The sequence below is a fragment of the Apteryx rowi genome, unplaced genomic scaffold (genome assembly GCF_003343035.1).
Source record: "Apteryx rowi isolate R43461 unplaced genomic scaffold, aptRow1 scaffold_369, whole genome shotgun sequence".
NCBI lineage: Eukaryota > Metazoa > Chordata > Aves > Apterygiformes > Apterygidae > Apteryx > Apteryx rowi.
The window spans coordinates 542,007-567,334 of NW_020450185.1; the positions used below are offsets into that span (position 1 = coordinate 542,007).

Below are 25,328 nucleotides of genomic sequence, written 5' to 3' on the forward strand. Positions count from 1 at the left end.
CATCCTGGCCCAGAAGTGGCAGACTAGGTAGTAGGAGACAGTCAACTCTGATACAGAAGATAGCAGCAACTGGGTCTGTGTTTCAGCATCTGTATGGTGCTGTGTGCACTCTTTTTTTCCTCCCTTAATTTTTTTTCTTTCTTCCAGCTGGTAAGATCAAGCTACATTGCTCTCTTCTGGGGAAAGCACTGTTTTCTGCTGGCAATGTCTTTTGAGGCTCATCAAAGAAATGTTGCTTCTGCTAAAAATAGAAGCTACTGATCGCAGGGATAAGCAAGTTTTTCTTCTTAGAGTACAAGAATATTGACATACCAGTTTGTGTTGGCCTGGGGGGGAGAAATAGGCCTAGTCTCACCCATAGTTCTCAGAAGGGATATCTGCTTGCTAAACCACACTGTGAAAAGAGAAGCGGTGTGTTGTGCCACTGCCCTGTAAGATATACACCCAGCAACTTCTGTATGCCTGAGATAGCAACAGTGCGGATACAGGGTGCGGCGAGAGGTACAGTGCCGTGGTGTTGCCTCCTGCTCTGCATGGATTTGTGTAGTTTGGGCTTTAGAGATGCTCCCCTCTCCTTAAGCTCTTAAAAATGAGGCTTAAACCATGAGCTAGTTTAAGGAATGGATCTAGTTAAAAAGGGATCCAGCATAAAATCCCTGTAGCTTTGGCTGTATCAGCTTTGTAGGCGCTGTTGGGGAATGGTGCAGGCATAAAGGAGTGTCAGAATTGTGTGGCTGGGACAAGACCAGAAGATCCCCGAATTTGATGTGCCTTAAGTGCTGTGAAACACCACCTTATATTTGAAGTACAGTGGTGGATTTGAGTTTGGCCAGTTTGAGGTTTCTGTGATGGAAACTAAATTTAGCGTGAACCCACATTGACTAATTTTAACCTGCTGCTCTGTGAGRCTCTGTCTAGAGTTGTGCTGCATCAGCGATCAGAGTTAAGGTTTGCCTTTGCTGTAGAATAGTAGCTGGATTTTAGGCTTTTGGAGGCCCCCCCGAAGTCTTCATGTTACAACTATAAATAGATTTATTCTGGAATGCCTGCTGTTTCTCACAAGATGGTCTCCCACYGTGGCTAAAGGTGGGTCTTGAAGCATGAGTTGAATTAACTCCATAGAGCTCTTTTAACACTTTTTTATTTAAATCTTTGAAAACTAGTGATAGTCATGCAATTCCATAGCAGGTATCCTTAGGCCTCATTTTAGGTGTGCTAGGAATTATTCCTTCAGGAATATAAGCTAGCTCCATTCCCCAACTTATTATTATTATTTTTATCTAAGTTGGAAAACTTTTTGAAAAAGAGTTAAAGCAGATGAAAACAAATCTGTTTGAATTGTGCGTGGTCTGGGTAACTTAATTACAGGATGTTTTGTTTTGGAGGAGATAAGGAAATGCTGTCCAGCCTGAATTTGTATACTTGACTTCTTGTTATCAGATATCTGAGGCTTTTTAAATTTAATCTATAGTAATCCTATACAATCTTGGATTTGGGATAGAAGAACTCAGTCCTTACTAAATAAGCTTCAATACTAACAAATACGGCTTAGATTCTTACTCAAGTTAACACATGCGTTATTCTTTGTTAGTACTGGTGTATCTTTTCCACTTCAAAATTTGGAAGAAAGGATGCTGTTGATTTATCTCAGATTGTGATAATTATCTTGTGTGTTTCTAAATGTAAAGTAGAACTCCTAAATATATAAACAGAAAGGCTGTAAGAAATGATAATTAAGGGACTACTAGAAATATAAAATGAATGTTTTAAACTGATCATCTCCCCTTCCACCCATTTATTTCAGGTTTATGACTCTGACTGTTGTGACAGCATTCTTCTGGAGCTGCGGGAATATCTGCCAAAATACTTCGGTGTCTGGTCACCACCTACTGCACCAAATGGTACTGTTCTAATTTTATCTGTTAGTCCCAATCTGCTGAAAAATCTTTTGGAGAATAATTTTTGGTAGTTGAGCGCTGCAGGGTTTTTGGTTTATTTTTATTTTGTTGCCTTTTAAGCCTCTGTGACCCACTTGTGTTCTCTATAACAACATGTTCCAGTTTGTAGTCCTCTGGCTGGGCCTGGGGGGAGACCTCCAAGCTGTGATCTGCTGCTGGGGGTCCCAAGGTTGAATCGCGTCACCTTGTTGTATCGCACAAAGTTATTTCAGTAGGTACTTTTCTTAAGAGTACTGCTTGTCCTACGTTGGTTTTAAATGGAATGGAGCTCTGGTATCTTACCTTAGTATTTGTATAGCATGTTAGCAGTTGGGGAGAAGAGATTTTTGGAGGACAATTGGAAACAGAAAATATCCTTTTTTTGTTGTATACTTAAAATAGGAACTAGCCTGTTTCCTCTGCTCTTTCTTCCTCACATTGAAGAGATTGAACTTCTAGAACATATGGGAACCAAAGGATGCCATCAAGCCCATTTAAATATGTGGGCACCTAAATGAGAAGCTGTGATCTTGTACTATAATTCTGTCTTCTCTTCCTTATGCTGTCCCTGGATAGACTTGTCTTCCAAAGACAGCGGAAACTGCACTCTCCCAACTCTGAAGTGAAATGCAATGATGATTGTGGTAGTACCTAGCACTTTCTTGGCTCAAATTTGACTTCACATTTCCATATTTGGCACTAACTCAAATAGCTCTACCACAGCTATCTTCTTCCTTCCCTTGTAATTTTATGTGTCATGGAGCTCGCTTAGTGTCCTCTCCAAATTGCAAATCAATTTTTCCTACTCGCAGTAGGATCTTAAGATGTTAAAATGTGTGATCTAGCCAAGATACGGTAATTCAACACATCCTTAGTTTATGTTGCGAATTAACTAACACCTCATGGTGGGGCTGAATTTTGGCAGGTCTCCACAAGTAGTAGAGATGTAGCCGCTAGGAATAACTRCTTAAAGGAGGGGTAACACTCTGTTTGTTTGCCGAAGATTATGCAGTACCAGGAGCTCCTTTGATACAAGGCTAGGGCAAGAGGGTTTGAATAAAACACTCCATTGCCAACTCTACTATSTGTAGTATTAAAGGGTGTCTGGTAGTTCTGGTAGAAGTCGGGTTTATGGAGATGAACAGAAAATGTGTGTGTTGGCTACTTCCAAAACTAAATGGTTTTTAACACTTTAATAATTGGCTTGAGCCTTTCAAGTTAGAAGTTTTGTTGATTAGAGGGCATTGGTAAACATAGCTTTACTAATGCCAGGTGTGGAAGAAAACCTGTGATGCATTTGCATTTGTGCATCAGTGCTCAACACCAAAAGACATCGGAACTGAAGAGAATCACCAATACTGCATTTAGACTGGGTAAAAAGTAGGAAATCAAGTTTAGAAAACTTTATTTTGGGGGGAGATTAGGGTTGAGGGTTTATTACCAGTCTCCTTTCTACCCCTGCCCCCCCATTAGCTGTGGTCTTACCTGTGGCGCCATTCAAAAGATTGAACTTTGTTTAACTGCTGTGGTGTGCCCCAGTGACATTAGATGAAGGAATCTAGCTGCTAAAGAGGCATCTAGCTATTAAATTTATACCCAAGTTGTATTTGTAGCCTTTTGCAGTCTTGCTGTTGGAAGCCTAATGTTTCCTTTGACTGTCACTGCTCTACAGATTGTGGGGACAAAGCTCCAGACAACCTTTGAGCAGTGAACGTAATAATTCCTTATTGTTGCTAAATGAACATAAGTAACCTCTCTTAAAGAATATAAGACTAGATCAGTTTCCAGATCCCCTCTGCTTGCTGCGTATTCTGAACTGTGTGTGTGTGTATTTTTAACAGTGTTTGTGTGAAGGAGAAACTGCTTCTATCTCTTGCCAGGGCAGAGAGAGGGTGGCCATGGGCATTTTTTTATCTAGAGTTCCTTTATTTATGAGGTAGTGAGGGAAAGGAGAGCTCTTTGGCAACAGGTAGGTGTCTTATGTGCGTAGCTTCAGAGTTGTTATTTTGGGAAGAGGGTTGGGAGTCTGAGTAGCATGAAGAGAATCTGAGGCTTGCAGTAGGAAAATCTGAGACTAAATGAATTTAGGACCACACTGAAGATAATCTGTGACACTCTCCAAGTGTCTGTATGACAGGTGAGCAGGAACTGTGGTGGGCAAGGTGGAGAACACAGGTAATTTTTTCTCCATAGAGAAAGGTTTAGGGAGACAAGTGTGAGGCTTCTGTGCTAAAACTGTAGGTAAATGGATGAAATTGCTAGCTAAATGAGATGAAATATGTTAAGGGTTRATTAGAATGTAGGAATGGCCATCCCTAACCTTACACAAGAGTCATCTTGGATGATATGCTCTCTAGCAGGTGCCGAAGTACACAAGAAGATGCTGCTGCATGCTTGCCTTCTGCTGAACTTTTCATCTTCTCAGCAGAAAAGATACCAATATTTACAAGGATTGTATCCATAAAAATGTGTGGAACTGTCCTGTTACCCTGAAATCGCATACCTCAACATAACAAAAGCATCTGCCTAGGCCCTCTGGGTCTTGCTTTACCCTCAGTCACACCGCTAGTGCGATGGCATAGGAGCCAGGGTTAGAGATGGATGAYGCTACATCTCCCAAGTCAAGCTAAAATTGGGGTGAGACAATGTTATTTGAAGTCTGGTTTCAGTGGCATTGTAGGCATTTGGAGTGTATTAGTAAACATGTGGAAAAGTTGTTATAAATATGTGTAGGAGCCAAACTGACTTTCCTATCTCCTGCTGAGAGCTCTAGGATTCTGTTTTTTGCTGCCTACTTGTTGCCCCTGGTTTCAGTCTTCCCCCTGTCAGTAACTTTATTGCTGTTCATTGCATTCTCCTCTGGGCTCTAATTTTTGTTGCCTAAAATGAGAACAGGGTAGATAAATATAACTTATAACCAAATCTTTCTTTTCTTCTCTTGTTGCTGGGAGCAACTGAGGCTTTCTCTGCTTATTCATGTTTTGAGAGATGCCTTGTAAATCATGAAGTCAGATGCCTCAAGTTATTTTCTCACTTCTGATTCCAGTAAGGACTGAATGCTTCAGCATGTGCGTGCTGAAGTCCGCAGTGGTCCATGCCGTACATACGTGCTGAATTTTGGTCTTTTTTTCTGTTTGTCCCCTTTGGGACTGTAGTAAAATATGTAAAGAATATGTCAAGCCACATCTTCCTCTCTGCTGAAAAATAGAAAGGGGAGGAGGCGAAGCCTCTGAGGAATGGTTTGTTTAAATTCTAGAAATACATTTTGAGGAAAACGTACCGAAGCTAAGATACAAGCATCCTTATGCATTCTTTTCCCTGTATGGGTTTTTAATTTAACCTGTGTTTGGATAGCTTGAGACTTGTTTTATTGGTATGCAGCATTTCTACATGACATATGCAGCACATCTAATTGTGTAATAAAAAATTGTTTGTATTAGTGAATATGTAATTTTCAGAAGCACTTTGGGTTAGCAGTCTTCTACATAATATTTTAGAAAATATCAAGCGCTTGAAATTGTGTATTTTTAAACAGAATAGGAAGGAGAGCTGTAGTTATCTCTGCTCTGCTGTAGACTTACTGTTGACTTTGGAAAGGATACTTAGGCTCAGATGAAAGGGTAGTAAGAGCACCTAACTAGAATAAGCACTAAAATAAGGTAGTGAAGTGATACCTGTGGATGTCTGAATCTAGTCCTCAGTTTCTTTTTGCCTCGGTCTTAATGCTTCACAAGGTATTGGAGGGGTAACTGTGTTAAAAGTTGTGGTGCATTCTGATACTGTGACTTTTTTGGGTCCGTGTCAGTAGACCAGAGACTTCAAGATACTGAACACACTGCAAATAAGAAACAAATAGTGCCAAGAGAGAACAGGCATAAACACTTGATGCATTTTCCGAAGCTGTAATCGGCAGGGGGGAACCTTGAAATAATACTTTATCTGTTGTGGCACCTTCCCCTTTTGCCCCCCTGCCCCAGCAAAAAGTCTTTGGAGATTGTGGGAGTGTATTGAGCAGAATCTAGTGTTGAGCAGACCTAACAATCTAAATTCTGAGTTAGCAGTTAGCTAAAGATGAAGAATTAAAGAATAATTCCAAAAAAGTGTGCGAGAGATGAGTCATTTCTAGATAATTCACAAACTTGGCCAAGTAATTGGTGTTTTCCAGAGTTACTGTTAACTCCAAAATTATTTTAACTTTTTTTAATAGTAATGGTTATGCTTTAGTAGGACAGTATGGGAGATTCTAGTTTAACAGCTATGAAATGGGTGGGGAATTAAAGTGACAGGTATCTAAATCTTTAACTGTTTTGGAGATGCGGAATTTTGGTGCTGTATGCTTGTAAAGAGCGGTTTGGACAAGTGGAGCGGAGGATAGAGGATACCCATGAGTGCTCCACAAGTGCTCATGGCCTTTGATGGAACGCGTACAGTTATCTTGCCTGCATGTTGTCTGAAGGAAAATATGTTGGTTTCTGGGAAATCTGGTTCTGCTTTTTAAACTAATTGTTTTTATGGGTTCACTTTTTGTTGCATTACAAAAATAGAGACATTATACACTGCTTCATATCCTTTTTTTTTTAGGATTGACTAAAAAATTGCATCTAAACTGTGCAATCTTTGTGCCCAATGGCTTTTGATAGTTAGGGTAAGTGTAGTTGTGTGGGGTTTTTTTTGTACGTGTTTCATGACAGGCCATGAGTATCTTCTGCCTCCTCCCCTGAACTAAGCAAAAAGACTATTGTGAGAGTAATGCAAGACTCATGACAAATGCTGGTTTGAATCTGGAGGTGCCAACAGCCTAATCCATGAAGGATTGCAGCTATTTCCTGAGATGTTTGTGTTTATGTGTGTGTGTGTATGTACATAAATACATAGGTATATACACTCACTCGTTCTTTTTTCTTTCCATGGCAAACCTCTGATTCGGTGCCTTTGAGAGGTCAGTTTGGAAAACCTTGAATTTCACTTATTTGTTGTTCCTGGATTGTTTTAGAGTGATGACACAAATATATTGATTATAATGACTTCCATAATAAACAAAAAAGGTAGGTGTGAAGGATGACACATTTCTACAGCTTTGGTTGAGCTAACAGATAGATAAGGGGTTATATAGATTTCCCTGGATTCAGTACTGCTTTGCCAATATCTGACTGAATCTGACCACATTTGAAAACTTGGAATAGAAAAAATGGAGGCTGTGCATCAGGTGATAAAGAATAAACTTCCTGGCAGGGAGAATATTTGTCTTGCTTCCCCTTAGGGTGCATCTAGTGAACAAATATTGAGTATATTTGCTGCCCATGGCTTCTGTGAGTTAAGTTTGAGTTATTTTTGGCCTGGATATCCCTGCAGTTGTAGTTAACAAACTTGTTTCATGGGTGAGCTGGTCTATAACAAAACACTTTTTTCTGTAGCTAGATTGATTCTGCAGCCTGCTGGGCAATGGAGAGTAACGTAAGCTGATACAGTGAGTTAATGGAAGATTGCAGTTTCTTTAAAATGGAATTTATTGGTTTGACATACTTCCCTGAGCATGACTATACATTCAAAATATGCTTAGTCTCATTTATAGATAAAGCAGGCATCTAAGGATTAAATCCGGTTTATTTGATTGATACATATGTAGTTTTGGGAACTGAGTCATTCAGTCGTAACGATAACATGGTATAAAAATTACCAAGGTCTGAATAGAACTTCCGAAGTAATAAAAGCCAATTTAAATTCTTATCATTAGGAGTATGTTTCTGCTTTTTAAGTAGAAATGGAGCATTGCTGTTTGTTGGCTTCTGCTTGACTTTGGTTTTGCTACCTGTCTATACGGCCTATCAAATGGGGGCACTTTGTCCCTCTTCTGCTCTTTAAATTTGAACTGCGGAAGTTTTCCTTTCTTTGGCAATCCCATTTTAGAGTGTGCTGGAGAGCTGGGGGAGAACAGGATGTTTGTGTGTATGCGGATTTCTTCAAAGCCAAGGAGATACATTCATGCAGTAGGCTATACTTGAAAGAAGACTTAATTTTATATGAAGATCGTGATGGACTTTCTGCAAAAAAAATTTAAACAATTTTATGAAGAGTGTGGAAAAACTATTGTGTTAATAGTGTGTGTGGACTTGCTGCACTGGCAGAGACTGGAGATCTCTCCAAGTTTTCTCCAACCAGACTTGTCTGATAGTCTGAGAGTTAAGTTTGTTTTCTTGTACTCTGACAACTGGTGCTGTAAGTCTTGTTGGAAAAGACTTCTTGCGTCGGGGAAAAGCATAAACCACTTTGATTAAGCTTTAGATAGTCCTTTAGAAACTGGTTTTAGATGGTCCTTCAGAAACCTTAGAAAGCTTCCTTCAAACGTTTTGGGTTTTGAGTGTGTGTGGTTGGTTGTTTTTTTTGCCTGTTTTGGATTTTTTTTTTTCTTTTCACCTTGCCATCCCTACACAACTCTTGGGAATGGATAAAAAGAAGCCTAAGATTCAAGGAATTTTTCCCCCAAAAGGTGTGACATGGGAAGGAGAGGGGAAAAGAGGAGAAATGAGATGTATTTCTGTTGCTGTATGGTGTGGCTATGAAATGTTAATTTTGTTTTTTAAAATGAAACAAAAACTTGCAATTTTATTTCTAGCCCTTTTGCACATATAAAGGAAACACCATCTCCGCTGCAAAACCAACCATGTGCTTACGTGCAGTTGTGTGTGCTTATTAATGTTAGTTGAAGTATGTTAATGGCTTAAGAGCTACTTATGAATTTCATCTGGGCAATAATTTGAATTTGAGTGCTAGGTTGGCACTCTTTATATACACTTTACTAAGCCATAGGCCTTTGGAATTTAATGTCAATGAAATCTGTGGGTGTCAATGACCATGATTTAGTCTGTATTCAGAGACAAATTTGGCTGTCTTTTAAAGAACTTGCATGGTGCTAGACTTTAAACCCTTTTCCCTCCCCCAAAGCTCAGCAGGAATCGTATAGCTATTTTGCTTTGACCCACTGTTAATTAAAGTTTTCTCTTCTTAACAGATATGTATCTAAAACTGGAAGATGTGACCCGTAAGTTTAATAAGCCTTGTATAATGGACGTAAAAATAGGTCAGAAAAGTTACGATCCATATGCTTCAGCTGAGAAGATACAGCAACAGGTCAGCAAGTACCCGCTAATGGAAGAGATCGGCTTTTTGGTGCTCGGCATGAGGGTAAGAACTTGTTTTGCTTTCAGATTCAGTTTATGCTTTGGCCTGCTGTCCAACACCAGGTTCAGAGGTGAACTTCTTTAACTAATGATAATCCATTGGAGGTTTTAGGCCCGTGATCTGAATATGTTGGTAGTACTGGTATCGAGTGTCACATGAAATAAGTTTCAAACCATTGCTAGTGTTCAAAACAAATGTTTAACTTCACCAGGTCCCTTCAGAGATTCTAAGTGCAACCTGAGTTTGTATATGTGTATGACAGATGTTGGGTTATGCTGGAATTACCTAAAACTGAAGTAGTTCCAATTGATTCTTCTCACTTAGCAGCTTTTTTAAAGATTATCCAAGCTTTTTTTGGCCTTTAGGCTTGTATTCGAGATTTACATACAGGATCAATTCTCATAATGATTTAACAACAGGCTGTACACTCTCCCAATTTTTAATTTTGATTTTTTGTATTTTTTTTATGCACATTTGCTTACTTCTACTTTAATGAAGTGAGAAAAGTCATTTGAATATGTTTAGGAAAGAGCAGGTTAACTTTTGGCAGATGGTGCATGTAGTTATAAATAGCTGCTTGTATTCTGGGTTTAAAAATGTTTTCCACCAGAAGAAAACATCTGGTGCTTGTATGCTTGAGGAACAATTGTCAGTTGGAGACTAGCTAGAGATGAATAAGGACTTTTAGATGTCCATACTAACTCTATTACATTTCCTTATTTTAGGTACAGAGAAAAATGAAGATTCAGTATTTGTGCATAGATTACTCTAAAATTTCAACATAAATAAGTTTTGCGAAACTTCTGCAGATCAGGAACCACTTAGATTTTTTTTTCACATCTGTAAAAGAGATCCCTCATGCTGAAGTGCATTCAGACATTAGAATTTTATAGCCTTATGGACAACAGGGAAACTCCAGAGTCATCAGAGATACTATCCCACAGTGTTGAAGCCTTTAATGTGTATATTCCTATGCTGTTCATCAGGCTCCTTCTGTTTTGTTTTCTTATTTTTGCTTTTTTTAGGGAGGTCCTCCTTTATCTTGTTGAATGGCTCTGCTTAAAGTGGATGTGGTTTTTTTGTTTCCTTTTTTCACTCCTGTCAAGGTTGGCACAGGAATAACTTTCTTGCTTTCTGATGAGAGATTCTTGGTTGTCCTTCTTGCATAGTCAAAGCCAAAGCTTCTAAAGCCCTGCAGCACCAAGCGTAAATGGCTGCAGCCTTGTCAAGCTTCCAGTTGACTTAGATAGCAGTGACACGCAGGTTGCACCAGTTGTTTGAAAGAATTCTAATATTTCGAGTGTTTTCGTACTTAATTGTCTAAGCTCTCAGCCTTAACTCTGTCTTGAGATAAGCTTTTACAGCTATAAATTATAGCAGTCATGAGTAGTAGTTATGTAAAATTGTATAAGGGAATGTGGGAGTGGAATCAAAAGCTAGTCAAACAGTTTAGATCCAGAAGGAAGGCTGGAGATTATAGCTTTGGATTTGGCTTATATTGTTACATAACCTTTCTTATCTCGTGTGTAAAATAATGTATTTCACATTCTTTGTGTTTCATGACTAAAAAGAATGCTTCCTTTCACGGTGTTTTTTGCTTGCAACTACTGCTTCTAACACTGCCATTTATTGATGTCTTTATCCCGTTACAGAAATTCATTCCATTCCCTAATTAAAACTATCTTTATAATGACGGTTCTTCCAAGCACTGCTGTTTCCCACCCCATGTTTAACTGTGCGAGGTCTGTGCATCTGGCACCAAATTGCATGTTGAAGTTATTTTCCAAAAAGACTTCAAAAGGTTCCTCCTCCCCTCGTGTGACACTTGAAGTATGCATTGACAAGGCATTTTCTGTGCTCAGCTGGCCCCTTCGTGTTAACAGGGCTCTCTCTGCCTGGAATCTTTCTTTATTCTTGCAAAGTTCTGGTCATAATATAAAATGCTCCCCTGCGTAGGTATTTACTGCCTAAAACAGCTAACGTGCTGGGTGAAGGATGCTAGCGTGTGTTGGACAAAATACAGTCTAACACAATTCAGAAAGTAGGTGGTTTTGGTTTTAATCTGTTTAATAGATTTCTTTGCGTGGGGGGGGGGGGGCGGGGGGGTGTTTAAGTTCCTGCTTCAGAAGAACAAGAAAGAGGAGGGCCAGGAGAAGTAGGAAATACAGTTACATGTGTTGGTATTTTTATTTTTATTTTGTATTAGCACAAACCACATAAGTTATCATGGAGAAGAGCTACAAACAAAAATGTATTTATTTAGTTCCCCCCTGCCAAAGCTGTTGATATAGTTGCTACAACATTTTTATGTTTTGGTAAATAAGCCGTCATTTATTTATGCATAAATACATAAGGTTTGTCCTAAGAAGAAGCAAGTGCTCTATTTGGCAGTGCTGTTGATTTATATACATAGTTCTGGTATTTGGCATGTGCTAAAGGATGTTCATTGTATTTCAGGGAATAAACACAATATATGGATGGAAAACACATGTAGAAAGTACAGTCATTTGAATAACACTGATAAAGCCCAATTTCATAGTTAGTTTTGAGGTTCCTTTCCTTAACATACGAGGACATAGATTTGCTAAATAAGAATTTAGGAAAGTAGTGAGAGTTTAAACATAAGTCAGAACACTCAGTTATGGTTCCAGTAGCAAAAAAAAAAAAGTACTAGTTGCGAGATGGTTCCAGTAGCAGAAATAGGAATAGATAAGGAATATCTTAGCAGCGTATGCAGTATTAAAAATAGAATATTTTTATGCTGTTAAATACAAGTAGAATGTGTGGGTGGGGATTTGTTTAGAATTCACAGTCCACTTAGAATCCACAATTCCTGACTTCATCAGGATTTTGGTTTTTTTCCTCCAGAATATCTTGATTGTAGTATTATGTAGTCCATAATATTTGTGAAACATTGCCTTTAAAGTACAGGCTGGTGATTATATAACTCTGCCAGTATAATCTATCATTTATTTTTGTTTGTGCCTATTAACTGTTGCATACGGTAGAGCAGATACCTCATCAAAGCTGTCTTCATGAATGAATTTCCTAATCTACGATGCATTCTCACAAGGTATTTTAAAACTGACTATAGCTTAGTCCGTTTCCTTTCTTAGTAAAGGCTTACTAATGCTGTGATAACTTGCATAAGCTCTGATGTGTTAATAGCAATATTTAGGATGGCAACAATAATAAAGCTATTAAATTCCGCATATAGCGTTCACTTTTTTGACGGTGGAAAAAAAAAAGCTGCGGACGAAGGCTCTGGTTGTTCTGCTGAGCTGCTGCCTCTGGTACCTCCGGGTGCCGCTTCCTCCTCCCTTACATCTCTTCCAGCTTTCGCTTCCTGATTCTTGCAGCCTGACTACGTTCATGTGTTTCACAGTCTGTGCTGACTGCGTGCTGCAAAACTGAGTGCAGCAGTTCCTCCGAGTCCAGCACCTGCGAACAGATTCAAGGGGTTTGCTTCAGAAATACTTAGTTTATAGGACTTAGCAGATTCGTCTGTCATCCTCTTGGGCAAACTTTAGCAGCTGGGTACTCTGGCATTTTTTTCAGTGCTTTTTTGCTTATGCAAGGGGCTGTCGTCATGCATATGACAGCTGGTACAGTTGTCCTTATGTCTGGTAAGATTTCCTGTACGTTAGGAAAAAGGCGCTAATGGACAAGAGATGGCCTCGTTGTCCCCGTGATATAGAAAAATCTGCACAGGAGAAATTTACTCTTAATGAGCTGCTCCATGAAAGTTCTTGGAGTCGAAGATAATGTATTTTAAAATGTCTCTTGATTAAACTGCAATGTCCTTGTTTCTTTTATTTAGAAGATGAAAATTGTATTCTGCTTTTTCACTGATTTATTTCAACATAAACAAATAATTGCAGAATTAAATTATGCAAGGACCTTACTAAAGTTTTATATTGCTTGTCATAGCATTTGACTGAATACTTAATTATATGAAGTTCTCTTGTCAAATACCAAAAAACCAAGCGAAGAAACAAAACATGTATAGAAGAATATACTACTATAGTCCCACAAACCAGAGCCCAGGTATGCATCCTGTCCAGGGTGCGTTTGCAAGCCAGCGGCAAGCATGTGTGCAATTCCATTGCTTTTAGTCTAGCCAATACAATATAAGTTTAAAGAAGAAAGGAAAAAAAAAAGGACATGCTCTTGGCAGCAGTAAGTGTTACAGCATTGCTGTTAAGCAGTAATATCAAATAAGAGAATATAAAAAAGCAAGCTCTCCCATCTCCCCCCAAATCTTCATTTTAATTTAGAAAAGAGCTTTTTAAAATATGATGTTTAACTCTTCTACCGTGGCAGGACAAGTCCAAGGCTCTGCTCCCTGAGAGACTGCAGGACTGGTAGGAAACCTGGGTCCTTCACAGACGTGAAGGAGACCCATATATTTACGCAGGGCTTATGGTGAAGTCTGGGAAAAAGGCGCCCAGTTCTGGATCTGGGATATTGGAGCTGCCTGACACTAAGGTGATGGCCTGATGCTGCTGGTGGTTAGCTGGGGAGGCCCCCGGGCTGCTCCTGCGCTTGAGCAGGCTCCCGCGCTGCGCTGGGCTGGCTGGGACACGTGTGCCTGCCTCCCCGGGCAGTTCGGCTCGCCGGGTTTGGTAGCAGGTTGGGTGCTGACCTTCGCGTGCCAGTTACAAAAGCAGAGAGGCCTTGCTGTAAACAGAAAGCTTTGTGTAATACTTGAACGCACCCTTGCTTGCTCGCTCTTGCTGTGTGAGTGTAAAATAGTGATGACTTYAGTGTATCAATGGAAAAAATGCCGGGGATGGACAGCTCGGAGTGGATTGTCCTTTAAAGTCTAGCTGTGTCAGCATCGGAGATTGTATCTCGAATTGCCAGTTGCGGGTGGCCGTGCTTAGAAGAGCAGGTCCCGAGCTGCCTTGGCAGGGCACGTGTGGGAGCAGGCACGGGAGCTCTGCATGGAAACCGCTTCCCAGGCATCAGCTAGGTGCAGAGGTCCGAGCAGGGCCTCTGCCTTTGGGTTAGTCTCCGCTCTGCAGGTACTGCTCTGTCTTACTGTCCAAACCGGTTCTGAATATGTGTATTTTTCCAGTCTCAGTGTAGATTAGTTGTTTTTTACAGATGTTCAAGAGGTCTGAAAATKATTTAATACAGACTTTTGTGATAACAGTATCTCCACCAAACAGACCAGTCTTAATTAGTATATATTTAAATTATATACAGTTACTATGTATTTAAACTCTATGCCCTAGAAGACTAGGGAGTTGCCATAGGTAAGCATTAGAAGAGTCTGCATTTTTCTGCCTTGCCCTGAAAGTCAATACTGAATTAGAGAGTAACATTACATAACACTTGATATTTTGCATTTTTGAATCCAGTCTTCAGCCTAGTATCCTAAGCCGCAGTTTCAAGTTTTCCAAACCGTGTCTCAGTTTTGTGATCTTGGGAGGCTTGTGCTTTTTTTAAGGCTTCCCTCAGCTGAAGAATGTCAAGTGAATTAACACTGTTTAAGAAACGGTACAAAAATATGTGTACACGTGCAAGCAGCAGTAAACTAACACCTTATGGGAAAGCAGAAGCTGAGAGCATGTTGAGAAAGTCAGAGAATAATTTCCTGTGTAATTCTGCATTTCTTGACATCCTGCCCTTACAGCAACCCTGTTAATAATAATAATAAGCAAATCTTGTTAGCATCCTGGATTCCAGTTCTGTTTATGCCCAAACCTCGCTGAATGGGGACTGATCTTGTGTAGCAGGAGCGTATAAAAGTTACCAATTAAGTGGTTTTCTGAAGGTCATGTTTTGCAGATACTGAGTGGTTTTCTTTATCCCGCACTATAGCGTGAAACCCCTTGTGAAGCCGGGAGGGCAAACACCTGACGAGCTGTGGTGGGTGGACAAGAAATGAAGCTTTCTCGTCTAGTTTCTTGGCAGTTGTTAAGCTTAGAGATTTGACTTATTTGACTTGTCATCCTTTTGACAGAAAYGGGCAAGTACAGACAGCTGCAACAGCTGGGATACAGAAAAAAGTCGGTTCAAAGGGAAATATCTCTTGGGGAAAGGTTAGTAGTGGATTAGCAGTACCTGAGTGGACAAAAGCATAGTGGGGCAAGAAGCCCGTGCACGAGGAAGCTGATTCTGGTCTCTCACTATTACAACACCGAGTTTCCTTTGTTTTGCAGGGGTAGGTGAAGATCAAGTGAGAACTGATGAAAGATTTCTCTTCTCTGAGCTTGCGTTTCTGCTCCTCTGCTTTCGGTATGAGGCTTAATGTATTTGTATTGGGTTGAGATCTTCCAAAAATGTTTCAAACTGTCACTYCCTTTCAAGTGAAAGGGCTTTAAACAGAATTAGGAGACAGYTCTTTGGCTAGGTGGAGAATACTTTCATGCACAACATATGTGAGTTGGACAATGTTGTCTTTTTAATAATATTGCCTTAAGAAAAGCACAAAGGATTTCACCCGTATCCTTTTGTAACCTAGGATGTTCTGAATATTTCCTTGTTCACAAGGTAGTTAAACGTGTACATTACAGTGTCRATATGTGTATAGGACTTGGTAATTTCACCATTTTGTATAGTTAAAAATGTGCTATTAATGTAATGTAAACCACGCGTGTCTGCCTGTGTGTTTCTAAACCTATAGAGTGCYGTTTTTGTGGAATGGTATTCTGCAAAAAAAAAGGAGCTTAGATGCCACAAAAACCCAGAATGATGTTTGTGGAAGAAAAATGCGCYTTGTTAGTGAAGTCCGCTTGAGCGAGGCCTGAAGAACTAAGTTACAGTGGTTTTGCTGGAAGCACAAGCCAGAAGCACAAGGTGCTCAGGTGTTGCTCCAGAGTTTCTTTGGAAAATGGAACAAGCTTGCAGGCCTTAACAAGCTTTTCCTGAGCCCATGACAAAAACTGCAAGCTCCTGTGGGGGAGAGAGAAGGTTCTGGTGAGCAAGATGACGCATTCAGGAGTGCGTTACGCTGCAGATACAGGGAGGAAGCKGCCCTTTGACTAAACTAGAGCTCTTGATGTTGTTATAACGAACATGCAGCTAGTAAAGACTGAGGCAGTCTCCAGACTTGTAATCCTGTTTCAAAGAAATATATGTATCTTTGATTCTTGTTTTATTTAATTACCTGCAGCTTGTAGTTCTTTAGATATGGGCTTGTAGTTCTTTCAATAAATGAAAAAAAMCGAACAAAACTGAAAACGATGCGAAAGGCTTGCTACATGAAATATTTGAATAAGTATTCTTTTGGGTTCATACCTTACTATTTTATGCTTATGTGCTTTTTTTGGAGTGGTGAAAAATGATTGTTTTAGTGAATCCAAAACCACACTTCTGAGATGCTATTTTAAAATACTTCACCTACGTCTTTGCTCCACTGTAACTGTAGATCCCTGGGCCTCAATTTCTATAGCTATCATAGTGGAAATAGTGGCAAACAGTGGGACAGCGGGAAGGGTCTCTCTTACCAAGTGAGTTTAAACATTCAGACCTACAACTGTTATTCCTTTGGTGTAACCAGAATTCCTGCCTCTTCAGTTCATTGCTGATGACTTGCATGTATCAGTTTCTGCACCGTATGGCTCGGGTTTGGYGAGGAGAGTGAACTCGATTACTTTTTGTTTTTCTCGACTGCTAGAGTCTTCTCGTTGCAGCTACTTTGCAGATCAGGGCTTTGGGCCTGCCTCTTCTTACTGCGCTGGTTGTGGTTTGGATGGAGGCAGAGGGGCTTGGTGGGGGGGGAACCCAGCAATGGAGATAAGGAACAGTGATTTATTTATTTATTTTTGGTACCGCTCAACTTATGCACCTTTTATGCACCAGTTTCCGATGGGAGAGTCTTGGATAGCTGGGCCTTTCTGGTCAAATAATAACTCTTATTGCTTTGCAGTTTTGTTAAACACTTCYGTAGTTTTAAGAACTATAAAATAATAAAACTCAATTTATGAGCTTGTTAAGTTTTAATGATTTAATAATCACAGTGATATTGGTAGGAGTGTGTTAGCTTCATGTCTTGCCTTGCAAATCAGTGTTATGTGCCATAGAAAAGGCTTGCAGTAATGGGTATGGTGATTTCTAACCAATCTAATGATGTCTTTTTGGTGAGGAAAATGCAAGAAGTTGTCCTGGATAGTTAAATCCCAGGCTGCCAAATGGCAGTAGTTGGCAGAGCCGAGCACTAGAGGGCAGCGTAGACCTCCAAGTAACGCAGAATCCCGAGTCGGGGAGAGCCGGTAACGCAGACTCTGGAACCTGTCTGCAACACGTCTCAGAGCTATAGGGAAATATCGATTTCTCTAAATAAGTACAAAGTTCCCTTTTGTTTCTTGCAGGTTTACCATGTCTGTACTGACAGCTATGAGACCCAAAACCAGCACTATGGAAGGAGCTTGACAAAGGAAACAGTAAAAGATGGTGAGGCAACTCATGCGTGAGAGTTTAATGTGCTTGGATTTATTTATTTACTTATTTATTTTAGTATTGCATGAAAAGATAGCTTCAAACTCTGTGTGTTCCTTATAAAAAGTCCCTTTCTCTCCTGTTGCAAGGTGAGTCTGCGACTGTTCCTCGTATCATTTGAGCTACTTGTTGATCATAAAATAAATACATTTGCAGCTGGCTATGTAGGAATTTCCTCATCGCATTTCTTTCCTGCTACTAAGAGGGTAGTAAGAGTTCTGGTAGAACTCAGTTTCTTTGTAGGTATGATACTATGATGAGATAGAAGCCTTTTAGAGCTATTAATATTTAAGACTTACATTTTTCTCCGGCGGCTGTATGTGAGCACATACTGTCTCTTACATTATAAGGCTGCTGTAAATATATTCTTCACTTAAACTGACCTTCTCAGCTGAAGTCTATCTATACCTTGGGGTTCACTAATAAAATGAAAACACTTTCCTGAAACAACCCAGGAAGAATGAGTGGGGCTGGTTATTTTAAGCCAGTCTGTTCAAAGCAGGGTCAGGCCACTATCCCTGTTGATATCAATAAATTTAAAAAATCTGGCTGTTTGATAATTATTTCAAAACCGTTATTAATGGACATCTGTTCATCCACCCTAGGACATGCAGACAGATGTGTGCACACATGCACACCCCTCTCCAGAGCTGGCACTAACTTGTCAGCTCTGTCACCCACGATAAAGAAGCTGGGGGCTGCCTGAGCCTATTTATCCCTGGAAAATTCAACTGGTCCCTGCCTGAAACTGTTCATATGCTTGACAGGATGAAGTGGGGAGCAGAAACTGTATTTGTCTAGTGTTCAGCTACTTTTATTTACAATCTGAGCTCAATCGCTAACATTATGTAGCAGTCCTTTGATAATAAGGTGACTGAAGGTATTTGAATTCCTTAGTTTGGTTCTGAGTTATTAAAAAAGTGTTTAAAAGCAAACTCTGAGTACTTGTTTTATCTTCAATTCAAGAACAAGTCGAGTCCYCAAAGAAAGGCAACTTTTTTTTTTCCAAAATAATCCTGAAAATGACCATTTCTTTCTTGTAGGTGTCTCCAAGTTTTTTCACAACGGGTACTGCTTGAGAAAAGATGCTGTTGCTGCCAGCATTCAGAAGATAGAAAAAATCCTGGAGTGGTTTGAGGGCCAGGAGCAACTCAATTTCTATGCCAGCTCGTTGCTGTTTGTTTATGAAGGTTCATGTCAGGCGACCACCRTGCGGTTGAGCGATGTGACTTTGGCAGAGAAGAGAGTAATGCCCAAAGGACTGTTATCAGGAGGAGACATACTGGAGTATAATAATAATATTCACGTAATAAATTCTACAGAGAATGGAAAAATAGAGGCCTCTGTAAGTAAAGGCTTGTCCAAATTGTATGCACTTCACAAAAAGGCATATTCGAAGAGGCACCACGGTCAGCTCTCACTCAAAGTTGAAAACTTAGAGCAAGGCAACGTATGGAAAAGCAGCACTTGCATCACCCAGGAGCATCTAAATGGAAATGTTATACCCCAACTGGAAAAAGTTTTCTGTCATGTGCCAGCGGAGATCAAGGAAAGCGCAAACGTGGAAGTCCGAATGATAGATTTTGCTCACGTGTTTCCTAGCAACACGAGGGATGAGGGTTACATTTATGGTCTGAAGAATTTAATCACAGTACTTCAAAATATTTTGGATAACTAAATTCTTTGTTATGGTTTTTACTGGGGGCCAATGATAAGAGCAACAACATGAAGAATTTCTGCACTTGTAATGCTGTATAACTGGGTTTGTATCGTTCTACTATATTTTATTTGTCTTTGTACTTTTGGTAGAAGGGTTTAACTTTTTATAATCTCACTCAGGAAAATAATCGATAGTTAATTAAGATGTGTGAGAGGATGAAGATACTTGAGATTAAGCAGGATAGGTAAATTGGTAGGATGAAATGTATATGGCTGGCTTAAATCCAAGGAGTACAGTTATACAATAAGTAAGGGTTGAGTTAGTTCCCCATAACTACTTTAGCTTTGATAGCGTTTGCCCTCTTAGCCTTGACACTGAGCCATATCTCCATTAACAGGCTATTAGAAAATGGACTGAAAATGAGGTGAAGTGCAGGATTGTCCTCAGTACTGCTCTCTTGTGTTTACTGTGTTTGAATAACTGGAGTAACCCTACTTTGAGACAAAACCTGTTTAGCTTCAGTAGTCTAACTTGGGAACCAGCATATCCAGAAGCACTTCTCAATGTAAYGGGGTGATACTGCTATTCTTCTAAAACTGGGGGGCGCTTCCCCCCTTTGTGGTTGTCCATAGCCCATGTTCATCACAGACAAGCTACAATGTAATTTGAGGTGCTAAGAAAATGCTGGACAAAATTACCGTAACAGGCTTAAACTGCACAAATGCTAGAGAAACTCTGTAGCTCTCAAGAAAGAGTGTGTTGGGGGGAATCAAATACAAGGTATTTCAGAAGCTAATTTGGTTTAGGAGATTTTTAAGTCAGTCAATGGGATGGCTGATATTGTGACTAAGGAAAATGCCTCAATCCTTCTTTCTGATGGCCCTTCTCCAAAAACTTACCTTTGGAAAGCAAACTTAGTGAAAAAGGGGAAACGAAGCATTTTGAATAAGCGTATTGAGATTTCCTTTAGCTGTTTGCTGCTTGTAGTATTGCAATAAATGTTTCAGTTTTCCACTGTTGGGGAGCACCAACTGGAAGCAGAGAGCAAGATGGGTAAAGGACCCTTTACYGCTAAGGTCCACTTCAGCCCTGGAGCAACCAGATGTACCTTCAGTTATTTCAGTGGAGTTGTGGCTCTTTTCCCCCGGGGCTAAAATTGGCTCTCATTTTTTTACTGATGCCTAGGCAAGCTATGTATTTTGAAAATTGTCCCACCTCCTTTTTTCACCGGTAAAATTAAGGCTTTCATATGGGATATTTGAGATTGGGATGATGTATCCAAACCTTTTTTGGTGTGCCTCTGTGTAGCCTGTGTTTGTGGCAGTCCTAACTTGCCGTATATAGTCAGCGATATGAAAGTCATGACAAAAGTTTTGGCCTGTAAGGGGCAAGACTTTAATGCTTTTGTTTTATGYAAAGCCTCACAAGTTTAAAAAATAAAAACAAARARCTTTGGAATGGATTTGGTCATCRGAAACATACATCTCTTAAATGTGGACTCAGTGTGACATTGTGGCCTTGCTGCTCTGTATGATGTTCTGCACTATGCACTCATTTGTGTATGTGTCTTTGCAAGTTCCTGATTTGACATGTTTTCCATATCAGAAAGAGAAACAAACATGTTTTAAATAAAGCTGACTGAAAGTTTAGCTCCATTTGAGATCCTAGGTTAATTGGGAAAAACAGCATTATGTATACAACTATGTTTAAACTTTAGAGCTAATACTGGATAATATATTCAAGAATCAAAACAATCTGTTTGCAAAACTATAGTTTTGAAGCATGGGAAGAGATGCTTGCAGTAGGGGCAATATCTTTTTGTTGAAAATTTTATGCAAATTATGGTGAAGGGGAAAATATCAGGAAGATGAGGACTTTTTTCCACCTGGTGTTTCTGTTGCAGCCATACAGTTAATACCCACTATATTCTCAACTGTCTGTGAACTAATTTAAGCCATATTCTAGGAAGTTTGTGGTTTTTGTTTGCTTTAACCCTGTTTTTTCTGTTTTTGTTCTATCCTGTAAGCAGTCAACACTAGAGTAGTCTAGGCTGGTAAAAGGCCTTGTAATTATAAATTCACAATATTTTATAGAAAATACAGAGGAAAACATTCATACATTTGAATTTTTGTCCTCTGTAATTCATCTCTTCTGGATTTTAATCCATTTTGTGCCGGGGAAATTAGATATCTGCCTCAAAGAAGTCAGTTATTGGAAAATGATCTGTATTCTCTTCTCCTGTCTCTGCTTTAAGATATAAATGTCTTCAGTGTTTGAATGCTCTTTAAGTATTGATTGTTGTGTTGACTATGGCAGTGTTTGTAATGCACCTGGAATATTGTTAAATTGTCAGAATATTTTGAATAAAAAATAAAATAATTTTATCAGCTTTTTTTACCAGTAATTATTATGGATGTATTCCTGTTAATTTAAAATGTAGCTTGAGAGATAACAGTATTTTTAATTGGAAGTCGTGTAATTAAAGCTTGTTGTAGAGGTATTTTGGCATAGTACTGACTGGACAGAAGCCTGCAAAGGTATTATATTCGCACYGTTCTTGGGCATCATCTTAGTGTCTTGTATTTGAAAAGATCAGGTTTTCAGTTATAGTTGGACATGTATTCACAGAAATCACCGACCAGATGACAGATTTGAGTAGAAAATGAAAAGGGAAGACGCTGGTCGCTAAGCTGGTGTAGCATCACTGATTCTCCTCCTCTGCCATTAACGCCTTTTTTTCCTTTCCCTTCTCTGTACTCTGTTTGTAGGAAACAGCCAGTACWGGCAACAGGTGCTGGGAAATCTTCAGGCAAAATGGTAGCGAGGCCTGTAGGTATTTCTGCCCAATAAAACTATAAAACGGTCTCCTTCCCCAAGCTGGGGTAACACCCGACTGCTGTTATTGATGAAGTCCGTCTGTCCTAATTCTGAGCAATAAGAATGTGATTTAGCAAAATCAATTGTCAAAAGGAAAGATTCATGGAAGCATATTGTTCTTAATGTCATTCTCTGAGAATACAGTTAGTTATGCTGAAGACTTTCTAAMTAGGTAATTGTGCAAACTGTGTATAGGCTTACCTAATGAGAGGTTGAATTGTATAGAGTTTTATAAAAAGCATTTACATATATGGTATTTTTGGATATTGGTGGAACTTGCCTAAATCACATTGGAAGCTATACTGTTCTGAAATGTTAAAATATTTTATCCAAATCATTTTATGAACTAAAACTGAGACTTTATCTGTAATTGTGATTCACATGAAACTTGYACTGTTTTCTAATTTTTCTGCTGTAATGCATAGTCAGGCTGTGCTTTTTCATAACCCTGTAGTTTCATGTAGAATTTTTGAAGTACTCAGTAGATTAGGAAATCAGTATTTCCTTTATTTTTTAACAGAGTGCATACATTTTAGACATACTTAAGTGCACATTTTTTGAGTAATGTTAGTGTAATATACATCTAAAGCTCCACTAAATGATTCTTTACCTGCAGAGAGCTCCCACTGGCTTGAGTCTGGATTGCAGTATGTAAAATTGGCCRTTTTATGTGCAGCAGCAGTGGCAAAGAAAAGGCATGGCCTACACTGGTCTGTGAGCAAGCGGGTTTTTTTTTTTTTTACAGGTAAAACTTACAAATCCTTGTCATTGGTTTTCCACTTCATGATGTGAAGTATTATCAAGTGTAGGAAGATGGTGGAAGAATAAAGGCTCCATCCACATCTGCTGTGTGAAGTAATGCTTTGATTAGTTATTCACTTTTTTTTTTTTAAATAAGCTTCCTTCCTGAGTGCCTTCTTCAGCCCTTGCTTTGGTACTGGTGGTGACCTCCCATAGGTAGCAGCTAAGGCATCATCATGGAATGATTTAAAATGGAATTTTGGTATTTTCCCAAAAACTTCATGTTCTATGGCCACTCTTAAAGTGCAGGTATTGAGAAACATGATCAAAATGCCTCAAATAACATGGGAGATGCAAATTCCTTTTTTAACCATGAAAAAGCAGGAGTTGAATTTTAGTATTGAACCTGTTTTGATTGGAGATTAGATCTTAGGTTTTATGAAACTTGCTTAGGTGTGTGTTAAAGAGAATATTTTGGGGGCAAGGTGAGTGACAGCCAGACTGAGCATGTAGCTTTCCTTTTCTTTGTGCGGTTAGCATTGAGGTTTAGGTTTAAGGAGGCAGCACGGCAGGAAACAGTGGAAGTTCAAAAGGAGCACCGARTAGGACATCTGGTCAGTTCTGCGGTGCGAGTAATTATTGCAGGTAATAGCCACAGGCCTTAAGTTTTCAAATATCTCGCAGTCAGGCTGATGCRGTTCATGCATATTCATTGAGTTAAAAGCAGACTGTGGTCAGATGTCACTTTTAAAGTATGAAGAAAGTAAATAAAGATATGCTCTACCACATTCCCAGGCCAAATCCTGCACGTTTGCCATCATTCATGGCAATCTGTAAGGGAAAGCTGTGCAGAACGTTGACATCCAAATGACAACTGTAACAATTCCAGCAGTATTTGAAAGGAGGGAAAAATGAGGGAGAAAAAAAGTTAAGGATTATATAACAGAAAACACATTTCAAGAAATACTTTTACTTTGTTCAGTGGAGATGGGCCCTGGGTATTTGGAGTTTGACTTTTGTTGTTTGCTTTATGATATTCAACAGAAGATGCTTATGCAGAACAATGGTAAATGGGAACAAAAGTACTTTAAAAACACCTTAGCTTGAAATGTGTATGTTGGTTCAAATAGTTATTTAAAAAAAAGTGACCTATGAAGTAACCTCCAAATGTGTATTGCACCTGACTATAAATGAAACTAGAGGGCACAAAGGCACTTTAATACTCTGGGAACCCTACTGGAAGATAAAGCATGTGAAATTGCACCTAATGCTGTGTTAAGTGTTTTCAGAATCTAAAATTCTGCATTTATTATGACTGATGGACGAATGTATCTAGTCTGGTCTCAGATTCTTTGGTTCAAGTGTCGAAAGCCGTCACTCGGTCTCCTCTAACCTGTATGTGTTTGACTGTAACTTCAGTTGTTATTCTTTTGCCATTATTGGACTGCAGGGGGTATTGTTAATACATATGTGTGTTTATTTTATAGAACATTGTACTATGCTATCTACCAACTTTTGTAAATTAAGTGATATTTAGGGTAATTCTAATAGCTGTATATTTGGCAAATTATTAAAATTCTCTGCAAGTGACTTGCAAGTATAACTGGTTTCTTTTTAATACAGGAAGATATTGATAAAAAGTTTTCTTGAATATACCTGCGCTGATTAACCCCTCTTTCTCCTCTTCTATATGCATAATAGGTGCACACCTTGGGTTTACCAGTTTTGCTTTACCATCGTATTTTTGTGATGACATCCATTGCTATTATTTTTGGTAATGCCTGCTTCTCAATATACATGAGTCACCTAGTTAAAAACAAAGCAGAACAGGAACCACACACACAAATCCGGACTTGTCTCTTTTCAGCAGAAATCTATGCATTACATGTGAATTTTAGGTCAGCATCTTACTTCGTGTCCATAGTGCTTTTCTGAATGGCAAGAGGATTGGATAAGATAAACCCATCCCCCTAATTGGACGACAGTTTAAAAAGAACAAACACATTTTTTCATAAGTTAATGATAGTTCAGGCCTTGATGAGTAACTAGGAAATAGCTGTTCTACTCCAGAAGATTTGAATCTCAAGATTACCTTCAATGTTTGTTTCAAAGCTGTGAAAATCACAGTTTAAGTGAGTTAAAGCTGGCTTGGTGTTTCTTTTTCCTCTTCCGGAAGAGGGTGAGTAGTCAGGCAGCACAAGGAAGGCATAGACGAAAAAGTGGAAAAGTTGCTTTCCACCCTTGTTCTCTGGATAGTAAAGCAGGATCTTGTGGGTGGCCCTCGAAGAGGACTTCATCTGAACAGGGTGTGAAACTGCAATGAGGCAGAAATCCAAAGTGGGAAACCTGCAGATTAGAGGCATGAGGTCATGAAAATAATACACTGTAGATGGAAATCTTTCCAAATTACTGAAAGGGACAATATTGCTGTTGGCTTTCTCGCTGACAAATTTCACGGGAAAGAATTTACTGCCTACCTTAGGTAG

General features: G+C 39.3%; 1 protein-coding gene across 2 annotated transcripts in view; it reads left to right on the forward strand.

Annotated features, from left to right (window-relative positions):
- The window catches only part of IPMK (inositol polyphosphate multikinase), a 46,648-nt gene extending 22,216 nt beyond the window's left edge, over positions 1–24,432 (forward strand). Inside the window, exons 3-8 of one of the 2 annotated variants that reach the window (XM_026073450.1) lie at positions 1,805–1,901; positions 8,947–9,119; positions 15,088–15,166; positions 15,287–15,362; positions 17,438–17,519; positions 18,608–18,998. In XM_026073450.1, coding sequence (XP_025929235.1) covers positions 1,805–1,901; positions 8,947–9,119; positions 15,088–15,166; positions 15,287–15,362; positions 17,438–17,498 — 486 coding nt within the window. In that variant the 3' untranslated portion in view covers positions 17,499–17,519; positions 18,608–18,998. Of the gene's footprint in view, positions 1–1,804; positions 1,902–8,946; positions 9,120–15,087; positions 15,167–15,286; positions 15,363–17,437; positions 17,520–18,607 lie in introns of both variants that reach the window. The other variant, XM_026073449.1, reaches the window with a different exon arrangement.
- Positions 24,433–25,328: the final 896 nt, after the last annotated feature.